Raw genomic sequence first — 25516 nt, forward strand, 5'->3', positions numbered from 1 at the left:
ATTATCGAGAGAAACATTGTGCTAACAAGTGTGAATGGTCTCCCGATTGAAGGCGGCTTGTTGAAATGGGAGGTAAGTTCCGTTTGCTTTGAGGCTTTTATTGCATATTCAATTTAAATATCTAAATGTGTATACGTTGTTTTTTTAGGCAAAGATTTTAAGGAGCCGGCAAAAGGGAGGAGTAAAGGGAAGGTAAACAATTGCACCAACGTCTTGACATACTGGAATAACACCGAAATTATTTAAAATTTGCATAGGGGCATTTGCTCAGCGCTCTTCTTGGGATCAAGAGGTTGCAGGTTTGATTCCCGGATCCTCCATGTTATGCATTAGAAAAAGTCACTGGATGGCTTGACTTGCTCTTAGCTTGTTAATACTATCCCTAATTCTACTGTTTGTAGCTGATTTGGGGTCCAAATTAGAATCTTTGGTCTCAGTCGCCCCCTTCTATGAGGCAAATGAGTTGTATGCTTCGCTCTGCATCTGCAGACACTCAGCTCCGTATGTAACATACCAATTTTAAGTGTAAATTTCATGTGTTATAATTCAGCAAATTTGAAAAATAGATTTCATCCATTGAGAAATCGAATGAGGAACAACAAACACTGAATAAGTATAACAGTTGAATATATTTTTGATTTTATATTTTCATGATCTGCCTCCCCTAACTGCACGTCACTGTTTCTGTGCATTAACCAAATGTTGGATGCTTTTCCATCCATGTACCTTCAAACGTGATGCCCCGCAGTTATTACCGTGTAATACATGGTTACATGCTTGGAATTAACACCAGGTAAAAAATGCTAGCAAGAACTATCCCAGAATTTACTTTTTCATTGTTACTTTTTATTTGTATTCGTAAAAATCCGCAAGTGCAAGGGAAAGGACTATACTGTACGTCGAAGTGTCCTTGGGCAAGACACTGAATCACTGATGCCCCCGAGTTGCTATCGATTAGTTAATGTGTAAAAGGGAAAAATGTGAAGCACATTGTAAAGCGCTTTGGGAGGTCTTCGTTGACTTGAAAAGCGCTATATAAATGCAGACTACTTACATACATTTACATTAGATGCCTCATATTAGAAGCCACATATGGTCAAAGATTTCCACGGTCCCCTAGATGCTCTTGGTTCATTATTTTATCAAACACCAGGATTTTTATTCCCTTTTAAAAAATGTACTTTATTCTATTGAGTTCAATCAAATTCTATTTTAACAAATATTTTAGTTTGATTTATTTATTTTTTTCCCTTGAAGTGATTCAGCCCACTTTGGCTAAAATAGACAATTCCGGCTACTTTTGGTCCCTGAAAAATCGTGGCGGTCTTCATTTCATGTACTAGGGATTTTTATATAAAGGAAAATTTTCTTTTGTGCCTGTTGAGAATTCATTACTGACAGAGGCATAAGAAAAAAGTGCTAACCGGTATATGCATCATTTTAAAATTTGACTTTGATCCCCCTGCCTAAAGCACATAAGAAAAACAAAAAGTCCGTTGTTCATATCTTTCAGGACAACTCTGTTTTCTCTATTCCTTAACATTTGTCTCAGGTACCATGAATAAAAAGTGTGTTAGTGAAATAAAACCGGATGCTCGTTACACATGAATAAATACAGTAATCCTGACCGCGCAAACCACTGAAACTCATTCACACCACCTCAATAGCCCGATTCAGTCTGGGAAATCTCACAATACCTCAAAAACTTTTTTTCCTCAGATCTATTATGATTTACATAGGTTATCATTTTTTTAGTTTAAAACAGTGAATTTCTCCTCAAGGTGAGATATTTTAATGCCTGATAAGTTGGTTCCAGATAAAGATAGAAAAGAAAGCACATATCTGCACCAGTCTTATTTGCCTTTTTACTTCTTTATAGTTACGTGAAACAAGCAAGTCCAGTTAGATAGACGAACAGGTACATTTGAGACCAAGCCATGTTGTAACGACAAGAACTGTGGCCCCGTGAAGCCCATTTGAGACCTATTGATTAAAAAATGTGACATGATTTACTAGATGTGAGGTAGCAGCGTATGAGAGAGGGCTGAAAACAGTATTTACTGTTACTGTTCATGTACTGAATGATGGTGTCGCGCAGGGGTCTCCAACCTCTTTCAAGCTGAGAGCTACTCTTTGTTACTAATTAGCACATAGGAACTAGATGGCTTTATGAAACCCGTGAATTGGAATTTAGTATGCGCTATTTCCTGTAAAATAAATCAATAAAAAGATGAATACATTTGTTCAATAAATTAATATATCGCCCTTCTATTCTCTTGCTAAAGTGTTATTATCAATAAAATAAATAATATAACAACTTATGTTATTACTATGTTGATAGCAACTTAATTATTTTAAAAGGGGTTAAAAACCACGGCAGCACAGTGGTTAGCGCGTGTGCGGCACAGTTCTGAGGTCATGAGATCGAACCTCTTGTGTGGAGTTTGCATGTTCTCCCCGTGCTTGCGTGGGTTTCCTTTGGGCACTCCAGTTTCCTCCCACATTCCCCAAAACATGCATGTCAGGTTAGTTGGCCGGTCCAAATTGTCCCTGGGAGTGAATGAGCGAGTGAGTTGTCTGTCCCTATGTGCCCTGCGACGGACTTGCAACCAGTTTAGGGTGTCCCCTGACCACTGCTGGGATGGCCTCCAGCACCACCGCGACCCTATTGAGGATAAGCAATGCAGATAATGGATGGATAAAAGGAGTCAGTCAACCAATGAAACAATTAATTTTACTAGAAAATCAGGCTGACCTAACTGGTGAGCTATTATTAGATTATGTCTGCGGACACATCAACTGCCCTTAGGGGGTACCACGTTGGAGACCCCTGAATTATATGATCTTTAATAGCTATTATAGAATCAAAAACAGAAGCACCGTTCATTTACTGTCACTATTCGTATTCCGATAGATTGCATGCTCCTTCCGCCGTGTCGTCATTTGTTGTCCTCCTGGATATCAAACTGATTTTTAGGTTTCCTGGACTCAAGCAGAAGCTCGTAAAGTTGACCGATCTGCTCATCTTGGAAGTCTTTCAGTTTCTCCTCCGGCATATTTGTTCCAAAATTAAGAGCGCCGTTATTGTCCAGGGCAGAGTCCAAAACCTGCGTCTGCAGTGTGTCTTTGTAGTTTTGCCATTCTTTCATGAAGCTTTTTGCTTCTTCCGGAGAAGCGTTTTTGTGTCTTCGGAATTCGTCTTTCACGTAGTTGTCGCCGAGGGCTCGCAAATGTATCGGCAGAAAACGATGTAACACCAGAATCCGCTTGTACAACGAGCAGACTTTAGAGGCATGCACGCTGCTGGCCATGGTTGCTATACCTGCAACACGCGATAGAGGAAATATATTTTTTGAAATACCGACACCTTGAAAATGCGGAAAAATACTTACGCGTCCTTGTTTATCTCGAGCGATATACGTCAAGCTGACATTGCTCTGCGGTCAGCCATGTTGAAACCACGGAAGCGTCAAATCTCGCGATACTGAATTTCGCGCTACGGTATCCCGTAAGTAGACAAATCTAAGCAACTATAATAATAATAATAATAATAATTTCCTTGTATTGTCATTCTGTGTAACAATGTACACAGAACGAAATGTCGATTGCACCTGACCCGTTGTAGCGAGCCGATGCAGCCGCAGCCAACAGAGGGCGCCGCCGACCACTTTTTAAGTCTTAGGAATGACTCGGCCGGGGCGCATAGAAAATACTTTTGGTATATTGCAGAAATTGTATGTTATTGAAGGATTACGGTTTTTGTTTTTAATAAACTCACTAATTGCTTCATGAGTGCACAGATTTGTTGGCCCACATTGTATTTCAGTCTTTCCATTTTTAAAATATTTTGCAGGTTTTGTGTTTCCCCCCCACTTTTACGAAGGATGGGCCTCAACCAACACATAAGCAGGGTTGGGTAGGGTTACTTTAACTTGATTACTTTCAATTACTTTTGGATTACTCCAATACCAAATATGCTAATAAAAGACAAAGGAAACTAAATGTGAATAAAATTATGACTCACAACACGTGGTAAGCTTTCTCTCCTGGCTTTGAGCTCTTTGATCTCCGGCAAAACTAACATAAAATGCGACAGAAACAAAATGAAAAAAAAATCCAAACAGCTTGCCAATATCATTTTTGCCATTCCATGTATTCCGTTACTCCTCAAGCCTGCACAAAATGTAGTAATTTTATTCATATTTAGTTTCTTTTGTCTCTTATTAGCATATTTGGTATTGGAGTAATCTAAAAGTAATTGAAGGTAATCAAGTTAAAGTAACCCAATCCAACCCTGCACATAAGTATTGGGTTGCAGTTCACATTTTACCGTGGCTGTGTCACAGATTTTCATCATTATTTTTGTTCTGCAGACAGACAGACAGACAGACAGACAGACAGACAGAGAGAAAACGCTTGGGCCTGTAAAAATGTACTTTGATTTCGATGTATATACACTATTTCATTGTTTAGTTGTATCCTTTAGCCACTAGGGTAGGGGTACCATTTCGGTGGTGTGTCTTGGGCAAGTGCAGCCTGGTGGTGCCCGTCCCTCTTCAGGTCAACAAATGTTTCCACCCAGTACTAAACCGGGGAGTTTTCGCATGTTGGGTGAATGCGCTAACTGCTGGTTGCAACTTCACAGATTTCACATTATTAGTCACAAGTTCATTATGGAATGGAACCCCTATGAAAAACGAGGAATTACTATACTAGAATTTATAAATCGGCCACTGTTTGGTTTGTGGTAAACATCTCCCTCGTTTATCATCTCTAGCGAGTGGCAATCCTGGAAATGTTGGTATTGATCCGATCCAAGTAAATACATGGTAGTATCAATCGATACTTCTACTCTATAGCATATGAATAACCTATACTTTTTGTGGACAATATCTCTGTATTATTTGTAATTGCAACATCCTTTGCTCTCTGGTAATCCTGTAAGGGGGATACCACATGTGCTGTCCCTTTTCAAGGTTTCTTCATTTTCCTCATGTTGAGGTTTTTGAGTTTTTCCTTGCCCTCATGTTGGTTCCAGATCAGGGGATGGTGTAATAATAGTCTGAAATAAAAGTCTGTGCAATAACCTGTGCATCCCTTAGAGACTCTTTGTGATTAAGGGCTATACAAATAAAAATGACTTGAATAAAAATGACTTGATACCGATCTGATCAGATACTTTTTAGCTTGGAAATGTCATGATCATCTATTTTGACGTCAGTTGCCGATCTTTAAAAACAAAAAGAAGCCAAGTCATTAAACTATATCCCCCACCTCAAAGTAAACTGTAGTTATATTGTTATTTCTCATAACTCATTAAATCTCAGTTTTATCTATTAATAGAATACATGAATGTCTATAAAATTTCCCTTTTGAGTTTGTCTCCCTTCACTGTTGAGAAAAAAAATGGAATTTAGGACTGAGTATTCATGCATTCAACCTGAGGCAGTAGTATGGCTCTGTGGAGAACTGCCAGCTGTACAATGCCCCAAACCCAAGCTTACAACATATCCTATCCAATTGCTGGACTGCGCAGAGGCACGGTAGGTATAGGTGGTGGCTGGATCTGGTTTTGCAAAAGCTTGCAATTGTCCTTAAAAAGCGGAGAATGGAAGCTTTCAAAGATCGTCCTTCCAGGACGCAAAAACTGATCCGCTTTATTGGACAAGGAGCTGGAGCTGAGAACATCTGCCACAGGGAAAGACCCCCACTTTCAACACCAGGATGCGGCTGAAAGGGGTGGAACTTGCATCTCAAGTTCCTAGCAGAGATAACCATCACCTCTGTGAGGCCAGACGTCATCCTGTGGTCCTCTGCAAACAAGACAGTGATCCTGGCAGAGCAACCGTCCCCTGGGAGGGGCGATTAGAGGCTGCACATGAAAGAAAGAGAGACCAGTCCACAGACCTGGTAGCCGAGTTTTGAGAAGCGGGTTGGGCAACACCTATCTACCCTGTGGAGGTTGGGTTCAGGGGGTTTGTCATCCAACGCCTCTTTAGGAATATTGGAGTGAGTGGAGCAAAAATGAAGAGGGCAATCAGGGACCTGTCAGAAGAGGCGGAAATAGCCGGCTAATGGCTATGGCTGAGATGAAAGGACAGGTCATTGATGAAAAAACAGTCCTAGGGATGGCTGCAGAGGGCGGCAGGGGGACATCCTTGTCGTTGCTCCACCGTCATGAGATGTTTCAGGATTAATGGAATGAGACTTCAATGAAGGGTGGCTCCAGGCTGATGGCATTGCAGTCACCCCTCCCCTTTGGCACCGGCAGGGGTGCGTTAGGCGGAAATGCCGTGCAGGTAGTTCTCACCTGTGCTCTAATCAATTATTTACAACATAGACAGAACAAATATTTGACTGAAAACAATGTTAGTTGACTGTTTGGTTTGGTAAGCAACTAAATAATGAAGACAAGCTGACGCAAAAAGATGCATGTGATCCTTTCCTCTCCATTTTTTTTCAGGAAATAGCAGTATGTGGCTACCCACTCAGTATTTTTTTCATTGTGGTGAATGAGTTCTGCGAAAGATTCTCCTACTATGGCATGCGAGGTGAGAATATATCTCTTTAGACAACTTAAAGAAAAATTGTTTGCTTGATGACAGCCAATATGGATTTGCTCCACTGCCCTAGCGCTTGCTTAGACCGAGGCGGTTATCAATTATGTCATTGATTAAAAACATTTGTTCTTGGCATCTTAATTGATATTAGGAAAACTTTATATTATTTAATAAGCGTAGAAACTTTTGAAATGAAAAGGTGTTGCATTCAATTGGCTACAGGCTACGTAAAAATCAGACAACAATGTTTCCTGAGATGGGCATATGTCGAATAAGCAATTAATCAAATGTGTTGTCCCCCAGGGATCCATCTTGGGACCAAAGTTTTTAACATTATATATTAATACCTTAGGCTCTGTATCAAAGTGTTTTAAAATAGCATTGTTTGCTGATGACACAAACATACCGTGTTGATAACGATTCAAAACGGCTTAAACAAATCATAAACCAATAATTACCAAAATTAAACACATGGTTTAATATAAACAATTTAACCTTAACTCTAAACAAAAATAAAATATATACATTTCCGAAGAAAAAAATATACTTATGAGAGTCAGATTTACATGAAAAAAATTAGAATTGAAAAAGTTACGACCAGTAATCAAAAATTGTGTCACGGTTGCCATGGCGCCCAATCGGCCCCGCCTGTGCTGCTGTCGCGGTTTCCATGGCGCCCAATTGGCCCCGCTAGTCTGGCGCCAGCCTGCGGCTCGTTAACAGGTTGGCTTTCTGTCTACTTTAAGCTCAGCGCTGTCACGCTTCCCTTGTCAGTTTGTCAACGAACCTCTGCCCCGCTAGACGTAGGTTCTGACTCGGTCCTGTTTTCCTGTTGGTATTTTCCAGTCCGGTATTGTTCCCGTTTATTTTTGTCCTGTATAATATCGGTTTTCCAGTTTTGTTCCCGTCTATTTTTGTCCTCTCCAGTTTTTGTTCCCGTCTTGTTTTTCCTGTTTATTTTCGGTATCCTGTTTCATTATCTATCCTGTCTGTCCCGTCTTGTCCGGTGTCGACCCCATCTGTCAACTCCGGCAATTGGAATCGATCTCGTCGGTCTCTGGCTTCCTGTCTTTCCACACCAGACTGCTGTCTAACCTGCATAAAATAAAAGGGCTTGTGTGAGAACGTCACGCGTTTGGGTCCTGATCCTGTTCTGGTTCTGACAAAGTGCTTGGAATATTACTTGATGAAAACAAAGTTTTAAAGCTCAGCTAAATTCAATACAAAAAGACCGCTGAAAGAAGTATTTCCATCGTCTGACGTGATCAAAAAGGTTCTTAAACCAAAAAGCTCTATATCATCTACTGCTCTGTTATACTAGAGATATAGGGAAAAACCTATCCCCTTTCCTTAAATTCTCTATTTAAGATACAAAAAAACATAACAATAAGTTCTAAATCTAGTTATAGAGTATATACGCATCATCTATTCATAGAGGCTAAACTCCTAATGTTAGATAATTTAATCAAATATCAAACTCCTCAGATAATGTATAGTGCTACGAACCGCAAGTTTACAATACTACATCCAGAGAAAACATTTAGGATATGATATGAGTAAAAAGGACCAACTATCTCAAAAAAGACATAGAACTACTTGAAGAGCTTACTACATTGTTTGCTATGAACCAAAATTATGGAGCAGCTTGGATAAAGACTTGAAAGATATGTCATAAAAATGTATGTTATAAAAATTAAATTCCATGATTTGGCTTTTCCATTTTGTCCACAGCGGTTTTGGTGTTGTACTTCAAGTACTTCCTGCTCTGGGACGATGACACGGCCACGTCTATCTACCACACTTTTGTCGCCCTGTGCTACCTCACTCCGATTTTGGGCGCCATCGTGGCCGACTCCTGGTTGGGGAAATTCAAGTGGGTCTTTTTTTGTTAAGATGACAAGATTTTTTTTCTACTTTTTAAACGATTGGTTTTGCAAAAATCTTCCAGTTACATTCCTTATACAGAGTAGACCACCAATATAAGACATTAGTCCGTTCCGAGGTGGGGATCACAAAGTAAAATTGCTGTATAGTGGAGAATGGAAACCTAATGCGCTCTGACCCTCTCATTACCCCAGATGAAAGTATTAAAATAACAAAATCACATATATCAAGTATTACCTATGTGTAATACTGTCACGACCCAGAATGGAATCTCGGACCCAATTGCGTTCGTTTTAAAGGAATCTTTATTGGATTGAGCTGACAGAACTTGCTTTGGAAGCCGATGGTTGTCGGTCGCTAGCAGCGTTGGACGGAGTGGCAGTTCCGTGACAGGTATGCAGAATCGATACGGCTTAGCGGGCAGGTCGATGGCCAGGGCAGGATAGCAGGTCGTAAACGTGGGACAGAAACAGGTCGAAACCGAAGGCAGGCAGGAATCAAACAGGAGAGGTCTTTGGTACTGGAATCTGGCAAAACACACAGAGAGACACAAGTACGGTCTGACACTCCTCTCTGGGCGCTGACAGCTTAAGAGAAGAGTGCCAGCCAATCAGAGAGCGCGCTCCTGCGCGCCAAACGATTGCCCCAGGTGTCTTCATTTTGGCAATCATGACAAATACATGTTCATAAGATTGGATAACATCATAAATATATAAAACCCCTAGCAAAAAGTATGGAATCACCAGTCTTGAGCGAGCCCTCACTCAGACATTTTATTATGGATAAAAACTCAGATAAAAAGCATGAAAAAATAGGTTTTTCAAAAGTGCAACTCCTTTGCATTCAGAAACACGAAAAGAAATTGAGAAAAAACATTGCAATAGTCAGTAAATGTTACTTCTATAGAGCAAGGGCAGGGAAATAAATATGGAATCACTTGATTCTGAGGAAAAACAGATAGAATCGGGAAAAACAGCTTTCCAAAATTAAAATCCAATTTTCTTTAGGCGATTTTGCAGTTTTGTCACATACATTGACTCTTACTTCCCATATCCTCTAAATTTGTTCATCATTTTATTCACATTATTCAGAAAAAATAACATATTTTCACCTCTCTCCACCAGGACCATCATCTACCTGTCCACCGTCTATGCAGTGGGTCAGGTGACAATGGCCGTCAGCGCCATCCACGACATCACAGATTCCAACAAAGACGGCAAACCCGACGAAATGACCTTTCACGTGTGCGTTTCTCTCCATTTTCCGACCTCAAACGTGGAAAGTAACCATCAGCTTTTAACGGCGCTTCACATTTTTGTTAAAATCCAGCGTCATGTCCATGGTGGGCCTCTTCCTGATTGCTTTGGGCACCGGGGGCATCAAACCTTGCGTGGCCGCCTTTGGTGGGGATCAGTTCGGTGACCACCAGGTTAGTGCTTTATCGCAGTGTATCCTGTATGTACTGTGTATTATAAAAATCTCCTTGTGCTGTGCAGGAGAAGCAAAGACGAACATTCTTTTCTGTGTTTTACTTGTGCATCAACGGAGGCAGTCTCTTGTCTACTATTATCACTCCAATTCTGAGAGGTGAGAACGAGATGATTTTTAAGCTGTATTTACTTTCTCATGTCAACCGCAGTGATCCATTCATCCATTATCTGCACTGCTTATCCTCAGTAGGGTCACAGGGGTGCTGGAGCCCATCCCAGCTATCTTCAGGCAGTGGGCAGGGGACACCCTGAACTGGTTGCCAGTCAGTCGCAGGGCACACAAAAACAGACTACTATTCACTCGCTCATTCCGGAGGAAACTGTAGTGCTCGGAGGAAATCCATGCAGGCACAGGGAGATCATGCAAACTCCACTTGGGGCGGCCGGGACTTGAAATGAAATGATCTGCATTTATATAGCGCTTTTCAAGTCAAGACTTCCCAAAGCGCTTTACCGTGTGCTTCACATTTCCCAAAGCGGCCGTGCAGCCATGTAAGGCCGCTTATTGGGGGTATTAGGGGTTCAGTGTCTTACCCAAGGACACTTCGACATGTTACACGGAGGAGCTGGGTATCGAACCTGCGATCTCTTGATCCCAAGACGAGCTCTCTACCTCCTGAGCCACTGCCACTTGAACCATAAACCTCCGCCCCTGATGTAAACACTAACAGTTATAATTGCTCTCTAAAAACAAATGTGGCTTGAGATGAACCAATCTTGCTCAAAAGCAGACAGACCCCATACTTGAGTTAATTTGGGTTAAGGTTGATAAGATCTGAAGTACTGAGATCAACGATGAGAAATTTGGTCTTGTTTAAAAAACAACACAAGTTAGACGTAATTGAGCTAAATTGTGACGTACGCAGATAGGGGGTGCTAGACCTCAGCGCCCCTCTAAAAGTGACTTTGCTGTGCTGTTTCCCCATTTCTCTTATAACTATTACAATTTGCCGAAGCCAATAATTAAAAATGTGGTCTCTTAGAAAAGGTGCCCCACTAAACATGTGTGCACATAAAATGGAAATGGAAAATGTATAAGTCCATAAGACTTGCTACCCTTGATCACCTGTTTGACAAAACTGCAGTGGATTGGTTAATTTTTGTGTTTTTTCAACTGTTTAGGCAATGCATCAGGAGGCATAGTAAAACAAGCACCGGCGTTTTTTATTTTTTGTTTTTCTCATGTTGAAGCGAATATGGGTGGTAAATGAATTATTCTAACAAACGATTTATCGACCAATTGAATCAAAGAGCCGAGTTTATTCTTTTCAAAACTTGTCTGGCCTTTTTGGAGCACCACATACGTTTTTAGATCATTATGTCAGGAAAACGGATGAAAAACTTTGTTTAGTTATTCAGAAGGGTGGATAAACACACTTTAGGTAAATTCATTTTACCGTTTTGATAGTTCAATATACTATAATCAAGACACACAAACTTTTCTTTTACTAATCTCTACTGAAGAAGCTTGAATAGAACACAAAACAATAATAAGAAAATAAAAGTGAGACGTGTACCGGCTCTCGGTTCCGGTCTTCTGGGAGGGACGGACCCCCTGTGGTGGAGTTGTCACGGCAATCTTTGATGTGCAAACGCAAGATAACCCTCCTCCCCCCTCCCTAAACTCATATTCCACCAGTATCAGTAAGATAACATACAATATTGATGTGATTGACCTAGAACACAGTATTCACTTCACATGTTTTGACATTGTTTGATCATTTTCTGACATTGCGAAACGGAATTCTGACCAAATGTTAAATACTTTACAATGTTTAATAATTCAATAATTTCCCACCCGAGCTGCCGCCTCTTTGACCTGTTGCCCTGTTGCGCTACAGGTCCCTCAATCATACCTGTTAACCTGTACGGTTTTGCCGTACAAAATACGTTTTTAATGCATTTTAAGACGAGTACGACGTACAAGGAAATCTGTACGGAAAATTTGTCAGTGATAGGTACCATCCGGTATACACAGACTATCACGAAACGGCAAATCAATCAAGTCAGAGGAGTTCGCCGCGGAAGCCTCTATCTCGGTATGGTTTTTTTCGTTGCAAACGAAACGGGCGGATTGATGCTACTGTGCGCATGCGTCTGCCGCCTGGGATTTCCTATCATGCATCATTCCGAAAAAAAACAAAACGTGGTGTACAATTATTTTTTATTTTGTACGGGAAAATACAGTAGTTTGTAAGGGCATGGAGCCGTGGAGGTTGACAGGTATGCTCAATACTAGTGCAAACAGGCTCAGAGACCGCTTCTAGGGCCATCACCACCCTAAACAAGCACACAAAAATGTAAAATCATATCTTGCGACTTTTAGGTTTCTTTTCTCTTTTTTGTGCAGCTAAATGAAACTGTGAAAAAAATATACCTTGTAAATTATATTGGGGTTTTTCTCTGCTGCTGCTAGATGCTATCACACTTATTTTTATAGCACTAATATTAATGGATTATTCTTTTTAATTGATTATTTTGACTACTTAGGCCAGTTTTTTAAGCACTGCGTTGTTGTCAGGACCAGAACGGAAACAGGACCCAATTGCGTAGCGTTTACCACAAGTATTATTGAAGGACAGAGGAAGGGCTGCCCCCACGATCCAGTGTTCGCTGGACGCGGGAAGCAAGTCGCTCTCGGATTCGGACTGGCATCCGAACACAGAAGTGGATCTTCCGTAGCGAGCGATGGCGGTGTCAGGGACGGAAAAAACTGGTCTGTGGCCGGGACTGGGAGAGCAAGGCGTGGTCGGGGTACGAAACGAGCCGTAAGCCAGAACGGGAGAGTAGATTTAGTCGGGGACAGAAAGAGGGTGTAAGCCGGGACGGGAGAGCAGACGTGGTCAGGAGCAAAACAGGTCGTAGCCCGAGACAGACGGGAGCAAAAATGAGACAGACGGACTGACAACAGGGGACAGACAGGACTGGGTTCAAGTAGTGACAGGGAGCCAATCAGAACCCGCGGCGGTTGGCGCACAGCTGAGTCACATCGGTAATCATGACAGCTGTAATAATTTGTTTCGCAAATCTACCCTGGAGTACCATGTCTAATCTTGTTCCATACAGTTTTTCCAAACGTTGATATCAATGAGAATAAAGAGTATTTTATTCTATTGTATTCTATTTTACACTATTCGATTCTATTCTAATAACCACAATATCTTCACCTCTTTGTGTCTGTTCACACGTGTATCTCACAGCTCAACAATGCGGCATCCACACTAAGCAGAGCTGCTACCCGCTTGCCTTCGGGGTCCCTGCTGCCCTCATGGTGGTCGCACTTGGTATGTACTTAAGCGTGTCTACATGTACTATCAATATTACTATACATTGGAGTATTGATCTACATACATACATGATTAAAAGTTAATATTAAAGTGTGCTATTCCCAAAACAGTGGTGTTCATCCTTGGTAGTGGCATGTACTACAAAGCAAAGCCCCAAGGAAACATCATGATGGATGTTTGCAAATGCATTGGTGTAAGTATGTTTTCGTATGTTTCTCTGAATACATTGCATGCAGGGAATAGTCTGACTGGAATCAAAATCCGGATTTTTTAAAACAATCCAAATGAGTTGTTTGCAGGCCTGGAGACAAACTAATAACCCTGTGTACATGATTTTTGCGTGTATTCAAATTACAAGAGTGAAGGGAACGTGGCATCATTATTCGAATATACTTTCGTTTCCCCTTCTAACTTTTGACATAAAATAAACATTGATTTAATTCATGTTACTCATCAAATTCAACAAAGTGCTATGCTTGTTTGCCTTCGCTCCAAAAATTATCTCCATCATGGGCGGAAATTCAACCAAATTCAACCAAAGCACCCCCAAAAGTTAAAGCATTTTTAAACTCTATTTTCCTTAATAAAGGACAGCATGGGCTTAAGTATGATAAAAAATATTTTTTTAAGGAAAACAAAACAAAAATGGGACCTGTCAGAACCAGAACAAATGGTAGACCCAAATGCGTAATGTTTCACTCAAAGGTTTTTTGGGATATCGAGGAAACAAACGCCAGCGATCCGGCGCTCGCTGGACAAGGGGAGCAAGCAGCTCACGGGATCGAAGTGTGATCGGAATGTGGAAGTGGATTTGTCGGAGTGGGAGATCGGAGCATGGTCAAATGGGCAAAACGGGTCGATAGCCGGAGCGGGAGATCAGAGCGTGGTCAGTGGTCAAAAACAGGTCAATAGCCGGAGACAAACGGGAAATCAGAAACAGGCGAGTAGGATACGGATGAAGAGGGGACCGACGGGAGCCGGAGTCAAAATGCTTGCCTTTCGTATGCGGAGGTTCGCTGACGGACTGACAAGGAGTGACTGGAGTACTGCGTATAAATAGGAGGGGAATACATGAGGCAACTCGCAGCAGCTGGCGCCAAAAGATCGGGCACAGTTAATTGCAATGAAAAATCATGACAGGGAACAACACAACTGACCTTAGATAGTTCAGTCTGCTTTATTTTACGGGAAATGGGGCAGTCATGCACGTTAACCCAAGCGCCAGTGATTAGGCGATCGTTGGGCAGAACACGTAAGGCAACAGTCTGGCGTGGAGTGACAGGAAGCCAGAGGCCGACGAGATCGATACCAATTGCACAAGTAGATATCGGACAGATGGGGTCTATACCAGACAGGATGAGACAGACGGGATTGATATCAGGCACTGGAGACTGGAGCCCGATGACAAGCAGGACGAGATAGACAGAAACGATACCAGACACTGGAGATCAAAATTAAACAGGACAAACTTGACGGGAAGGCTACCAGACACTGGAGATCAATAACAAACAGAACAAAATAGCCAGGAACGAAACTGGAGATCGATATTAAACAGGACAAAATAGACGGGAATGATACTGGACAGGAAGCACAAGCAGGAAACCGGACAGAGTCAAAACCCACGTCTTGCGGGTGCAGAGGTTAGTTGACAGACCGACAAAAGGTGAGAGCACTGAGCTTAAATTGAAGGGAAGCCAATCAGTCAACGAGTCGCAGCTGGCGCCAAACGGGCGGGGCCAATTGGGCGCCATGGGTAACGGTAACATTAAAACCTAAAGAGATTCTATGCCCGTTTACATAGCTTTACCTAATACGGGCAATAGTGGATTCCAATTTGATTATTGACTGAATGTAAACGTATACCTATTGTTCTTCAAGAGTCCATGCTAAGGTAACTTTTTTCTTATGTGCTCTCAGTTTGCCATCCGAAACCGCTACAAGCACAGAAGCAGCAGATTCCCTAAACGTCAGCACTGGATGGACTGGGCGGAGGAGAAATATGATGTAAGTTTAACTTCAATTGTGTCATAATTCTCGTTTTTAGAAATATTTGTTGTATCAGCATAGCTTGATACAAGTTTATGGTTTTTCCTTCCTGCCCTGTAGAAACTGCTGATCGCTCAAATAAAAATGGTGCTGAAGGTTCTTTTTCTCTACATTCCACTCCCGATGTTTTGGACTCTGTTCGACCAGAAGGTATTTTGTTGAAATACAGTGGCCCCTCTACATAAAAGCTTCTCGAGAACATTTCGAATATTTCTCTTTACTCTACTCTACTCTACTCTACTCTACTCTACTCTACTCTACTCTACTCTACTCTACTCTACTCTACTCTACTCTACTCTACTCTACTCTACTCTAGAGATATTAAACATACAAGATGTCTTTCGAACAAAAATCTTGCATGACATACGAGAGAAAATCCAATCTACGAGAATTTCCATCTGCTTCCACTAGAGACCGCACGAGACCGCTCACCGCCAGCATTAGCTTGTTCCAGTTAGCTTGTTCCAGTTAGCACGTGCGTTTCCCACCATGAAAACCAGAAGCCCTTCTGTTGTGTTTATTTTTATTGGTTTGCATCTTTTCATGCTCCCTCACTCCTCCACTAACACGCATACAGCTCTTTTAGTAACTTCCTCCATGGTTAGTGTTAGGAAATAAATATCAAAATGTACCGTTTACCAAATTGTTCGAATTAGTCATCTGACTCCATTAACCAAACACAACCTGCATTCTCCTAACAATATGCGCTCGTTTCTTGATGGAAAAATAAACAAGAGACCTGTATTTCCACATGGGGCAGATTTAATTTCTTAAATAATTTAGCTAAGTGAACTCCATCGAATATATGGCCGAATTATCCGAATTAGTGTCGCTTGAGTCTCTGTCAAGCCTCCTCTCTCTTCTGCCTCCTTCCTCTGCCCACGTTTTTTTCCGCAAACTGGTGTGCCAGCTCCTCCCATGAGCGTGCCAATGAAAGCCCCCACGTGGGGTCCACCCCCTCGCCTCGATGTCCGGAGAAACTCAAACAACACCGAGCGTTTATCAAAACAATGCCTGACGTCCTTCGTCAGAGTCCTGTTATCAAATGTCCCCAGCCAAAACATTCCGAATTTGGAACAGCATGACCTGAAGCCCACTCAGTGAAAATCTTCATTGCACTCGATAAATGTAACTTGTATTTAATCATATAAAATCCTTTATAATAAAATGTATAAAATCCTTCAATGGTCATAAAAAAGTCGAATGTTATTTCATCAATATCATCTTATTCATCTTATATATGTATTTTTACGTTCAGTTACTATTTGAATGGGTTTTTAGTGATCAGGAAGATGTGTTTTGTTAGCTGTTTGTGGTTAACTTTGAAGATTTTGGGAGGCCGGGAACAGATTGATTGTTTTTCAGTTGTTTTTTATGGAGAAAATTCATTCACGATACAAGAAATTCTAGACACGTATGTAAGGGGGCCACTGTAATATGATTGAATAATGTAGTTGCAATTGAACATATTTGTCACACCACTTCTCATGCTTTTCAGGGTTCCAGGTGGACTTTGCAGGCCACCACCATGAACGGAAACTTTGTAATTTTGTTCATTAAAAGCATATTTAAATGCAGAAGCAGGATATGAGAACCCTACTAAGCTGTGTGTTTTTGCAGGGAGCCCTTGTCATCCAGCCCGATCAGATGCAGGTATTCTTAAGTCATTGTGGGTTTTTGTTTTTTTTGTGATGTGCTGACCTCACTTTTCACTGTGTCATTTTTCAAAAGACAGTCAACCCTGTCCTGATCCTGACCTTAGTGCCCATCATGGACAGTGTCATCTACCCACTTATCCAAAAATGTGGCCTGAACTTCACGTGAGTAACACCAGAGGGAGATCTGCCATGATATTGTCATTATACACTGTTAAAACCGTGAAGACTGCATTTTTAGACTTCGAGGAGCCTCTGTGGTTAGTTTATTTGGGAAGGTTAATTTAATTGAGGAATGTTTTGGCCATTTCTGTTCGTATCACTGGAGTTTAAAAAACATTTGTATCTGCAGAAGTTATTAATCTGACCTGTAAAATAATTTTTACATAAAAAATATTATACATTTCTTTCATTAAAAGTTGAAAATGGTACCTGTTCAAATAACAGCTTTATCTTTTACATTTTAGTTTTTTGTCACCAAAAGGCTCATTATAGATACATGTTTTGTGCATTCATGTCATATCTAACCCTCAGTCACATATTTTAGGTTTAATGTAAATTGATGTAAAAAAACTTTATTAAATAAACTATGAACTGTAGACCCCCAGGGTATTACATAATTCTGTTTTGAGGTTTTGATCGCAAAGTGAAATTGCTGTATAACCAGCGGATGCAAACGTGGTGAAGAAACGGTGATGGTGGATTAAAAACGGATTTTAAACTTTCCACTTGCAATGATTGTCATGTCCTTAGAGAAGATAGAAATGCTGTAATTACCTCCTTATTTTTGAATATAGTCCTAGTGATCAGTTTTTCCCATGCAACTTAGTGAGGGTAAAATCTGTGTGCCCTCTTCGTATTTCTTGACAATCCAAAGCTTTGTTTCTATGGTTATCATGTTTTTGCTCTTCGCTTTAGAATCATTGCAAGGCTTGGACCCGTAGCAAATACTGTCAATACAGTACAAAAAAATACAGCATTATGTCGCCCACTCGCAAAGTCTTTAAGAAGCACACCGAATTCGGAAATGAAGGAATTGTGGGAGGTAGTTCAGCCAATAGCATATTTCATCTCATCTCATTAGCTGCACCGCTTATCCTCAGTAGGGTAGCGGGGGTGCTCGAGCCCATCCCAGCAATCATTGGGCAGTGGGCAGGGGACACCCTGAACTGGTTGCCAGCCAATCGCAGGGCACACACGGACAAATCGCTCGCTCATTCACACCTACGGACAATTTGGACCGGCCAATCCACCTGAAATGCATGTCTTTGGAATGTGGGAGGAAACCGGAGTGCCCGGAGGAAACCCACGCAAGCACGGGGAGGACATACAAACTCCGCACAGGAAGTCCGGTAGCTGGATTTGAACCCACACCGGAGGTTCCCAAGACCTTAGAACTATGCCGCACACGCGCTTACCACTGCGCCGCCGTGCTGCCCCAATAGCATATCATTTCCATAAAATCCTCACTCAGACCAATAGCATACCAGCATCTTATATGACGTCTACCTAAGTAGAGTTTTAAGTATGTAAAAAAATGTGTTGTTCATGTCGTCTTATGGGAAAAATATCGTAAATAGTGGCCAAAAAAACGTGTCACTCTACACCGTGAAGTGAACATGTCGAGAAAGGCACGCCTTAACCCATGGGTATCCTGTACTTAAGTCATCGTAAATTGTGTATTTGTTTCATTTAGGCCTCTGAAAAGAATGACAGTGGGGATGTTCCTGGCAGCGTTGGCCTTCGTCTGCGCAGCTCTTGTTCAGGTTGAAATTGATGTAAGTGGAAGATGATTTATTCTTTGTTGTCATTTTACGTTTGACTTAAAAAATATGTTTTCCTGTGTAGAAAACACTGCCCACTTTCCCGTCAGCATCACAGAGCCAGTTAAAATTATTAAACATGGGGCCTCAGCCACTCAACATTAAACTGCCTGACAATGTGCAGCTGGAACTGCCTCCAAATCAGGTGCGTTTGTTTAAAAAAAAAATGAATACAGTGCTGCAAAATGAGCCATTTTGCTTCCATATATACATATATGTTGAGTTTGTGTGTGCGTTTGTTTGTGGCAGGCCAGTGAGCAATACTTGACATTCGGAGAACAAGAAATCAGCGTATCTGTGGAGGGAGAAACAAGACTTCTCTTATTAACCAAGGGAGAGCGGCAGACGCTTTTGCTTCCTTCAAATGTCTCGCACGAGTGGCTGCTGGTGAGTCCTGCACCCATTAAATGTATCATCATCTTGTTGAGACGAGCAAATGAATGATTTTGTGTCCTCCTCAGACTGAAGATCTGAAGGCCAAGCCAGAGCAAGGAACAAATGCAGTCAGGTGAATTTGATATATGTTTACATTATTGTTTTATCAACTCTCCCCAGTAGATGGCAGGTGTGATTTAGTTGTGCTCATTCCAGGATTACGCTGTATTCGAGAAAATTAATACCTGTATATTTTATTTATAAGTCATGGATGGTCCCAGTTCTAACCTTAAAGCATGGGCATAACCAGCCAATTTTTGGGGTTGCTCAAGCCAAATTTAAGCCAAGCACCCCCAAAAATGATAGCATTTTTAAAACTCTTTTTTAATAAAGGACAGGATAGTATTAATTCTAATGAAAACCGCTAGCTAAAATATAAAAAAGTCAAACAAAACAAAAATGTGAATACCGCAGCGTCAGAAATATACTACTCCACTGCTTTGAAATGGTTCCATTTGATTCTAAGCTCCGCTCTCGCTCCTCTTTCGCTCGGCTAGTGTCACTTGTGGCACAGCGGCGGAGTCTGTGGAGGCTCCGGTGTATTACCGTGAGAGTATAGATAGATAGATAGATAGATAGATAGATAGATACTTTATTCATCCCCTAAGGGAAATTCACATTTCCAGCAGCATCCCTGAGCTGAGAACAGTACAACAATAAAGCCAAAAGAATACAATATACAAATACCCAGTGTGACGTGCAAATGCCCACTGTAGCGTGTTATATAGAGTAACTAAATAGTGCTACACAGAATACATATTGCAGTAAGATTCGGTAATATCCAATGTAGGTGGTGTGGTTTAATGTGGGCCTATAGAGTATGTTATAATGGAAGCCCAAGAGTGCCATAATTGACTTTAAAAAGAGTAACATTCAGTTAATAAAAATGTCTTCATGATTGAGTGTTTGACTCAATCATGAAAACTTAACATGAACATTTAATTAAAAAACAGCTTTTTGGAATAAAACTTCTTTAGCAAAATATTTTTATCAAAGTGTTACCATTATTGAATTTCATATGTTGTATCACTTTAAGAGAAATGAAAAAAATGTTTTTAACCGGCGAGACATGTTTAGCAATCGCCAAAGCTCTCAACCCAAAATTGCCCCTGCCTCAAAGTAAAACATCAAACGTGGCTGATATTGATACATTGTTGCTTTTCCAATCATCTGAAACAGTGGTGGGTCAATTTTTTGAGTTGCTTACTGCATTAATTTGTAAAAAGAATGCAGAAGATTGATTAGATTTTTGGGATACAGAGACTCGAATCCGATATCTTGTCAATACATGAGGGAAAAGGATAACCAATTTATCTTGTTTGCATGTACATGCACATGTTATAGAATTAGAATTAGATTGAGCATTGTCTTTATTGTCATTGATATCAATGTAAATAAACATTGTATGCAACGAGATTAGAAATGGTACTTCAGGGTAAATCAAGTAATATAAAGACTTTGAAGAGAAAAGAGATAAAAGACAATGAGGATGAATAGGCCGGAAAAATAATAATGACAACATAGTGCTTGGAAAAAAATGGTCTAATGGTAAATGGCCTGCATTTATATAGCGCTTTTCAAGTCAATGAAGACCTCCCAAAGCGCTTCGCAATGTGCTTCACACCTTTACCTTTTACACACTAACTAAACCCTCGCAGTGTCAACCATGCAAGGCAACTAACTACCTGCTATCGGGGGCATTAGGGATTTAGTGTCACTTTGACATATAACACGGAGGAGCCGGGTATCGAATCTGCGAGCTTTTGATCCCAAGACGAGCGCTCTACCTCCTGAGCTAATGCCGCCCTAATTTATAATAATAATGATAATAATAATGCAGTGAAGACTAGTGCATTGTAACAACAGTGCAATGAAAATAAGTGCAATAACATTTAGCAGCAATTACAAAAATATATAATTTCACATGGACTAGTGCATTGTAACAACAGTGCAATGAAAATAAGTGCAATAACATTTAGCAGCAATTACAAAAATATATAATTTCACATGGTATATGTATATATATATGTGTGTATGTATCTATGTATGTATGTTTATTAATGACCATTCCATCCTATTTTTTTATAACACTTGCAATTTATAAATCAATGTATTAGGTCAAAAATGTGGTGGCCAGGTTTAGAGGGGTTCCTAATAATGTCCTCCACAACTGGCAGAGAGCAGCCAATTTATTTATTAATAAATAAAGACTTAAATCAAAATTATTAAAAAAAAAAAAAAAAGTAGCAATAAAGTAATGTATAACCTCCCTTTTTAAGCACTTAATTTTATCATTTGCATCGAAAAAATGCTATAGGGTTTTTTCAGACGTGTTTATAGCGCATGAAATTTGATAAATATCTTAATAAATAAAATTAATAAATGGCTTTGAATCAATAGAATTAGATGTTTTAATGTTGGCCAAGAGCTACATGAAAATAAAGTTTTTATGGGAACACACGAAGGGACACTGGGGGTTAGAGTGACACCATAACGACACCACATTCTTATTAGTAGTAGTTTTTTAACACATACATGTTGTAAAATATTTCGACCATTCTTGTTTGGCGGGTCGGATTAAAACGCCTGATTGACCATGTGTGAAGTTTGCTCACCACTGACCCAAAATAACGTGGATATCATACTCATACTCCCTGGTACGAATTTAGAAAAAAAGCCCAACTTCTTACAGTCTTTAAATGCAGCATGATACCCTTCAATTGGAACTTCACCCATTTGAGTTTTTTTCCATTTTATTTTTTTCAGGATAATAAATGGAATGTTTACCAAGGTGAATGTGTCCATCGCCGGAGGGGACGCCACTTTAATCGAGCCGCAAGATTACTCAAACTATACCCGGATAAAAAATGGAATGTAAGTGCATCAAGTCAACACTCTTCACAATAACAGAGCTAATGTTCTATTGTCTGATTTAATTATTTTTTACAACAATCAGTGCCCTGTTCACCATAACGAGTGGTTCAGATTCTTGCGAATACAGCAGGGAGTTTGGTTTCGGGAGTTCCTACACGCTTCTCATCCATAGCACGTTCAAATTTGGGACTTCTGTGAGTAAAACTGCAAATATCCCCATGTAATGTGCTCACACTTTTATTCAGATTTTGATTTATTTTTTGGTCAGTGTCATGAGTCTATAACTGCGGTCGAAGACATCAAACCCAATTCCGTTCACATGGCGCTTCAAATCCCGCAATACTTTTTCATCACTGCTGGCGAGGTCATGTTTTCGGTCACTGGCTTGGAGTTCTCTTACTCTCAGGTACTTGTTTACTCCATTGTAAATAGGACTGGGCAGGGAAGGGCAGGACAGGTTAGGATAGGATAGTTACTATTGTCATTGATTCTAACCAGGGTTGGGTAGGGTTACTTTAACTGGATTACTTTCAATTACTTTTGGATTACTCCAATACCAAATATGCTAATAAAAGACAAAAGAAACTAATTGTAACGTACTATACATTGCTTACAACAAGATCAGACGTGGTACTCCAGGATATAAGTAATAAGAGACCTAAAATCAATTTAAAAAACTTTGTTAAAAAAAATATAGGAAAATAGGTAATATTTACAAGGTATTGGTTATAAACTGGGTGGCGAGGCGGGTGGCAGTTAGCCCGCAGCGCCACGGTGCCGGGGTGCAGGGTTCAATTCCAGCTACCGCAGCCTCCCCATGTGGAGTTTTCATGTTCTCCCCATGCCTGCGTGTGTTTCCTCCCACATTCCAAAATGGTAGGTTAATTTAAGTTGTCTGTCTCTATGTGCCCTGCCCACTGCCCGAAGATGGCTGAAATGGGCTCCAGCACCCCCAGCGACTCAAGTGGGGATAAGCGGGGTTCAAAATGGATGGTGTTAGACTGTATGAAATTGCATGTACTGTACTGTAATCCCTTGTGTTAATTGGTGACCAGAACCCTCCGCGTTAAACAAAAATCCAAACCAGTTTTCAACGATCGCGCGCATCAGTGGAAGACCGGGTATAATAGATCGCAGCCCTTTTTTAGGGGGGGATAAAAAATAAAAAAAGGTGCCATGCATTACACAAATTTGCTGTCAGTAATGGTCGACTGGGTATGATGTATTGAGGCCAAAAAAGTGCAGGTCGTTTTAGACGGGCCACCCTCAGGGACTGGAATCCGGGGAAAAAAGCGCTCAGTCAGCAATAGTCAATTGGATTGTGGTGCTGTTAGTTTAAGGGGGAAAGAATGGGCCAGAAAACGCCACAACACATGACACAAATTGGCTGTCTAAGCGCCCACTCTCAGTAATGGTCGACCAGGGATAATGGATTATGGCCACAAACATGCATTTCATTTTAGGCGGACTACAATGGCACACCTCAGTGGCCGCAACCAAAATAAAAATTTACTCTGCCGTCCCCTCAGAGGTAGGATCTTAAGACGGGCCAAAAACACAGCCCGAAATTTTGGTCAGGCCTTAACTGTCAATCATTAGTTTGGGTTCGGGCCGGGATTCTCTCACGCTGACTTTTAAAAAAATTCTGCACTCCTCATTTGTTTTATATTTCCTTCTCTTTGTGGAGGATTAGCGCATGGCAGCGCAGCATGCACTCTTTTCAGCGCGCCAGCCAAAAATTTGTGTTTGCTTAGGGCTCTGTCCCTCTGCTGGCCAGGACTGTGCCAGGCTTCAATAACTGCAGACTAGGTCAGAATGGTGGGAATTTTTTTGGCTTGATCTTACCTCTACGTCCCCTGCTCTCTTGACCGGGGATAATGGATCACGATCACAACCCTGCTTATCATTTTAGGCGGGCTGCAACAGTACGTCTCCCAAAATGATTGACGTTTGCTGATCCCTACTCACAGCAATATGGGATTGGGGATAATGGATCACGGCCGTAAGAGCGCAGTCTACATTTTAGCGGCCAGTACAGCAGAAAAGTGCAGCCAGGCCTGGCAAAAATGCGCTCACAGCAATCTGCGATTAAGGATAATGGATCGTGTAGTACTGTTCAACCCGTTATGCTCTGAGGTCGCAAAGAACAAAGCGTGAAGTAGCAATGGTTTACAGTACATCAGAAAAAATAGGGCAATTAGATCAGCGGAAACATTGTACAAATGTAATAATGAATAAATAAAATCTGAATAGACATTTTTTTAAACATTCTCAAAAATTTTCTTAAGATAAGATAAGCGCTATCTAGGGTAGTGATAGCTTTGGAGAAGAAACTGGCTCTGAGTCTGTTAGTCCTTCTGTTAAAGGACTTGAAGTGTATCCCATTGGGCAGCAGGTCAACTATGTGGTAGCTGGGATGAGAGGTGTTATTGATAATGTCTCCCAGACTGGGCAGATAGCAGCCGATGATATTCTGGGCTGATGACTCTGTTTGGTTTTCCTATTTTTCCTTTTTTAAATCATTTTTATTGTTGTCCCCAAGGCACCAAGTAACATGAAAGCAGTGCTGCAAGCAGGCTGGTTGTTAACCGTCGCCGTCGGCAACTTTATTGTTTTGATCGTGGCTGAGCTCGCCAAGCTTCCCAAACAGGTAAAAAAAAAACTCCAGAGTCAAACATTCTCACCATCTTTTGTAATGAGAGGATAACATGATTTGTCTTGTTTCCAAAGTGGGCGGAGTACGTCCTCTTTGCCTCGCTCCTGGTCGCGGTGTGTTTCATCTTCTCCATCATGGCATACTTCTACACGTACATGGATCCTGCAGAAATCGAGGCCAAGTTCAGAAAAGGGGCAGATGAAGATTCAGGCCTCAAAAAGAAAGACGTGAAGAGAGACTCTGAGGAGAGTGATGATGATGAGAGCAAACAAACTCATTTGTAAACAAAACCCAAAAGGTTTTGTGTTTGTGCACTAGACAGGTCAGGTACCCCACCCCCTTCCTTAAAATGTATCCAGTACTGATATACTTCAGAAATAAACAGACAATCCGAGTTTTTTAATGCTCTTACTTTATGTTGCATTTGATTACATATGGGAATATTTTTTTGTTGTTGTTCCTTTTTAATCCTTGCCAAAAGTCTGTAATAAACTATTAAAAACACCAGAAAATAATTTCACATTTTTTTTTTAACAGAAGTCCGAAGAAGAATCTGATTACAACTTCAAAACAGAAAGTTTATTGGCGGGGGTCTTCTTGCATATTATTTTTTTTATACAGAACTTTGAATTGCATCTAGTTTCTGAAAAGTACTATACAAATGAATTTTGATTTGATTTGATTTGTTAGGATGCAGCAGAGCAGCGCAGTGGTTAGCACGTGTGCTGCACAGGTCTGACGTCATGGGATCAAATCTTCCTGTGCGGAGTTTGCATGTTCTCCCAGTGCATGCGTGGGTTTCCTCC

The 25516-nt window shown here is 40.9% G+C and overlaps 2 protein-coding genes across 2 annotated transcripts; one reads left to right on the plus strand and one right to left on the minus strand.

Annotated features, from left to right (window-relative positions):
* Positions 1-25179, plus strand: slc15a1a (solute carrier family 15 member 1a). Its single transcript, XM_088353545.1, has 23 exons — positions 1-72; positions 149-192; positions 6464-6551; positions 8292-8433; positions 9569-9688; positions 9774-9873; positions 9941-10031; positions 13135-13218; positions 13332-13414; positions 15139-15225; positions 15328-15417; positions 16766-16810; positions 16888-16920; positions 16999-17087; positions 18619-18700; positions 18771-18890; positions 18995-19132; positions 19207-19253; positions 21947-22054; positions 22137-22248; positions 22323-22460; positions 24597-24704; positions 24785-25179. Exons 1-23 carry the CDS (start codon positions 66-68, stop codon positions 24992-24994), a joined length of 2166 nt encoding a protein of 721 aa, XP_088209671.1. The 5' UTR covers positions 1-65; the 3' UTR covers positions 24995-25179.
* On the minus strand, positions 1852-3514 carry sdhaf3 (succinate dehydrogenase complex assembly factor 3). Its single transcript, XM_088352784.1, has 2 exons — positions 3393-3514; positions 1852-3322 (listed from the first exon to the last, which is right to left on the minus strand). Exon 2 carries the CDS (start codon positions 3309-3311, stop codon positions 2940-2942), a length of 372 nt encoding a protein of 123 aa, XP_088208910.1. The 5' UTR covers positions 3312-3322; positions 3393-3514; the 3' UTR covers positions 1852-2939.
* Positions 25180-25516: the final 337 nt, after the last annotated feature.

Source organism: Urocampus carinirostris, chromosome 14 (genome assembly GCF_059441175.1).
Source record: "Urocampus carinirostris isolate Australia breed hairy pipefish chromosome 14, RoL_Ucar_1.0, whole genome shotgun sequence".
NCBI classification, from domain to species: Eukaryota; Metazoa; Chordata; class Actinopteri; order Syngnathiformes; family Syngnathidae; genus Urocampus; species Urocampus carinirostris.

Bases quoted from the DNA above. Each gene is read 5' to 3' on its own strand.
- slc15a1a (XM_088353545.1), top strand. The intron at 193-6,463 runs GTAAACAATTGC...ATTTTTTTTCAG, and splicing joins AAGGGAGGAGTAAAGGGAAG to GAAATAGCAGTATGTGGCTA. The intron at 16,921-16,998 runs GTATTCTTAAGT...ATTTTTCAAAAG, and splicing joins TCCAGCCCGATCAGATGCAG to ACAGTCAACCCTGTCCTGAT.
- sdhaf3 (XM_088352784.1), bottom strand. From the start codon at position 3,311: ATGGCCAGCAGCGTGCATGCCTCTAAAGTCTGCTCGTTGTACAAGCGG.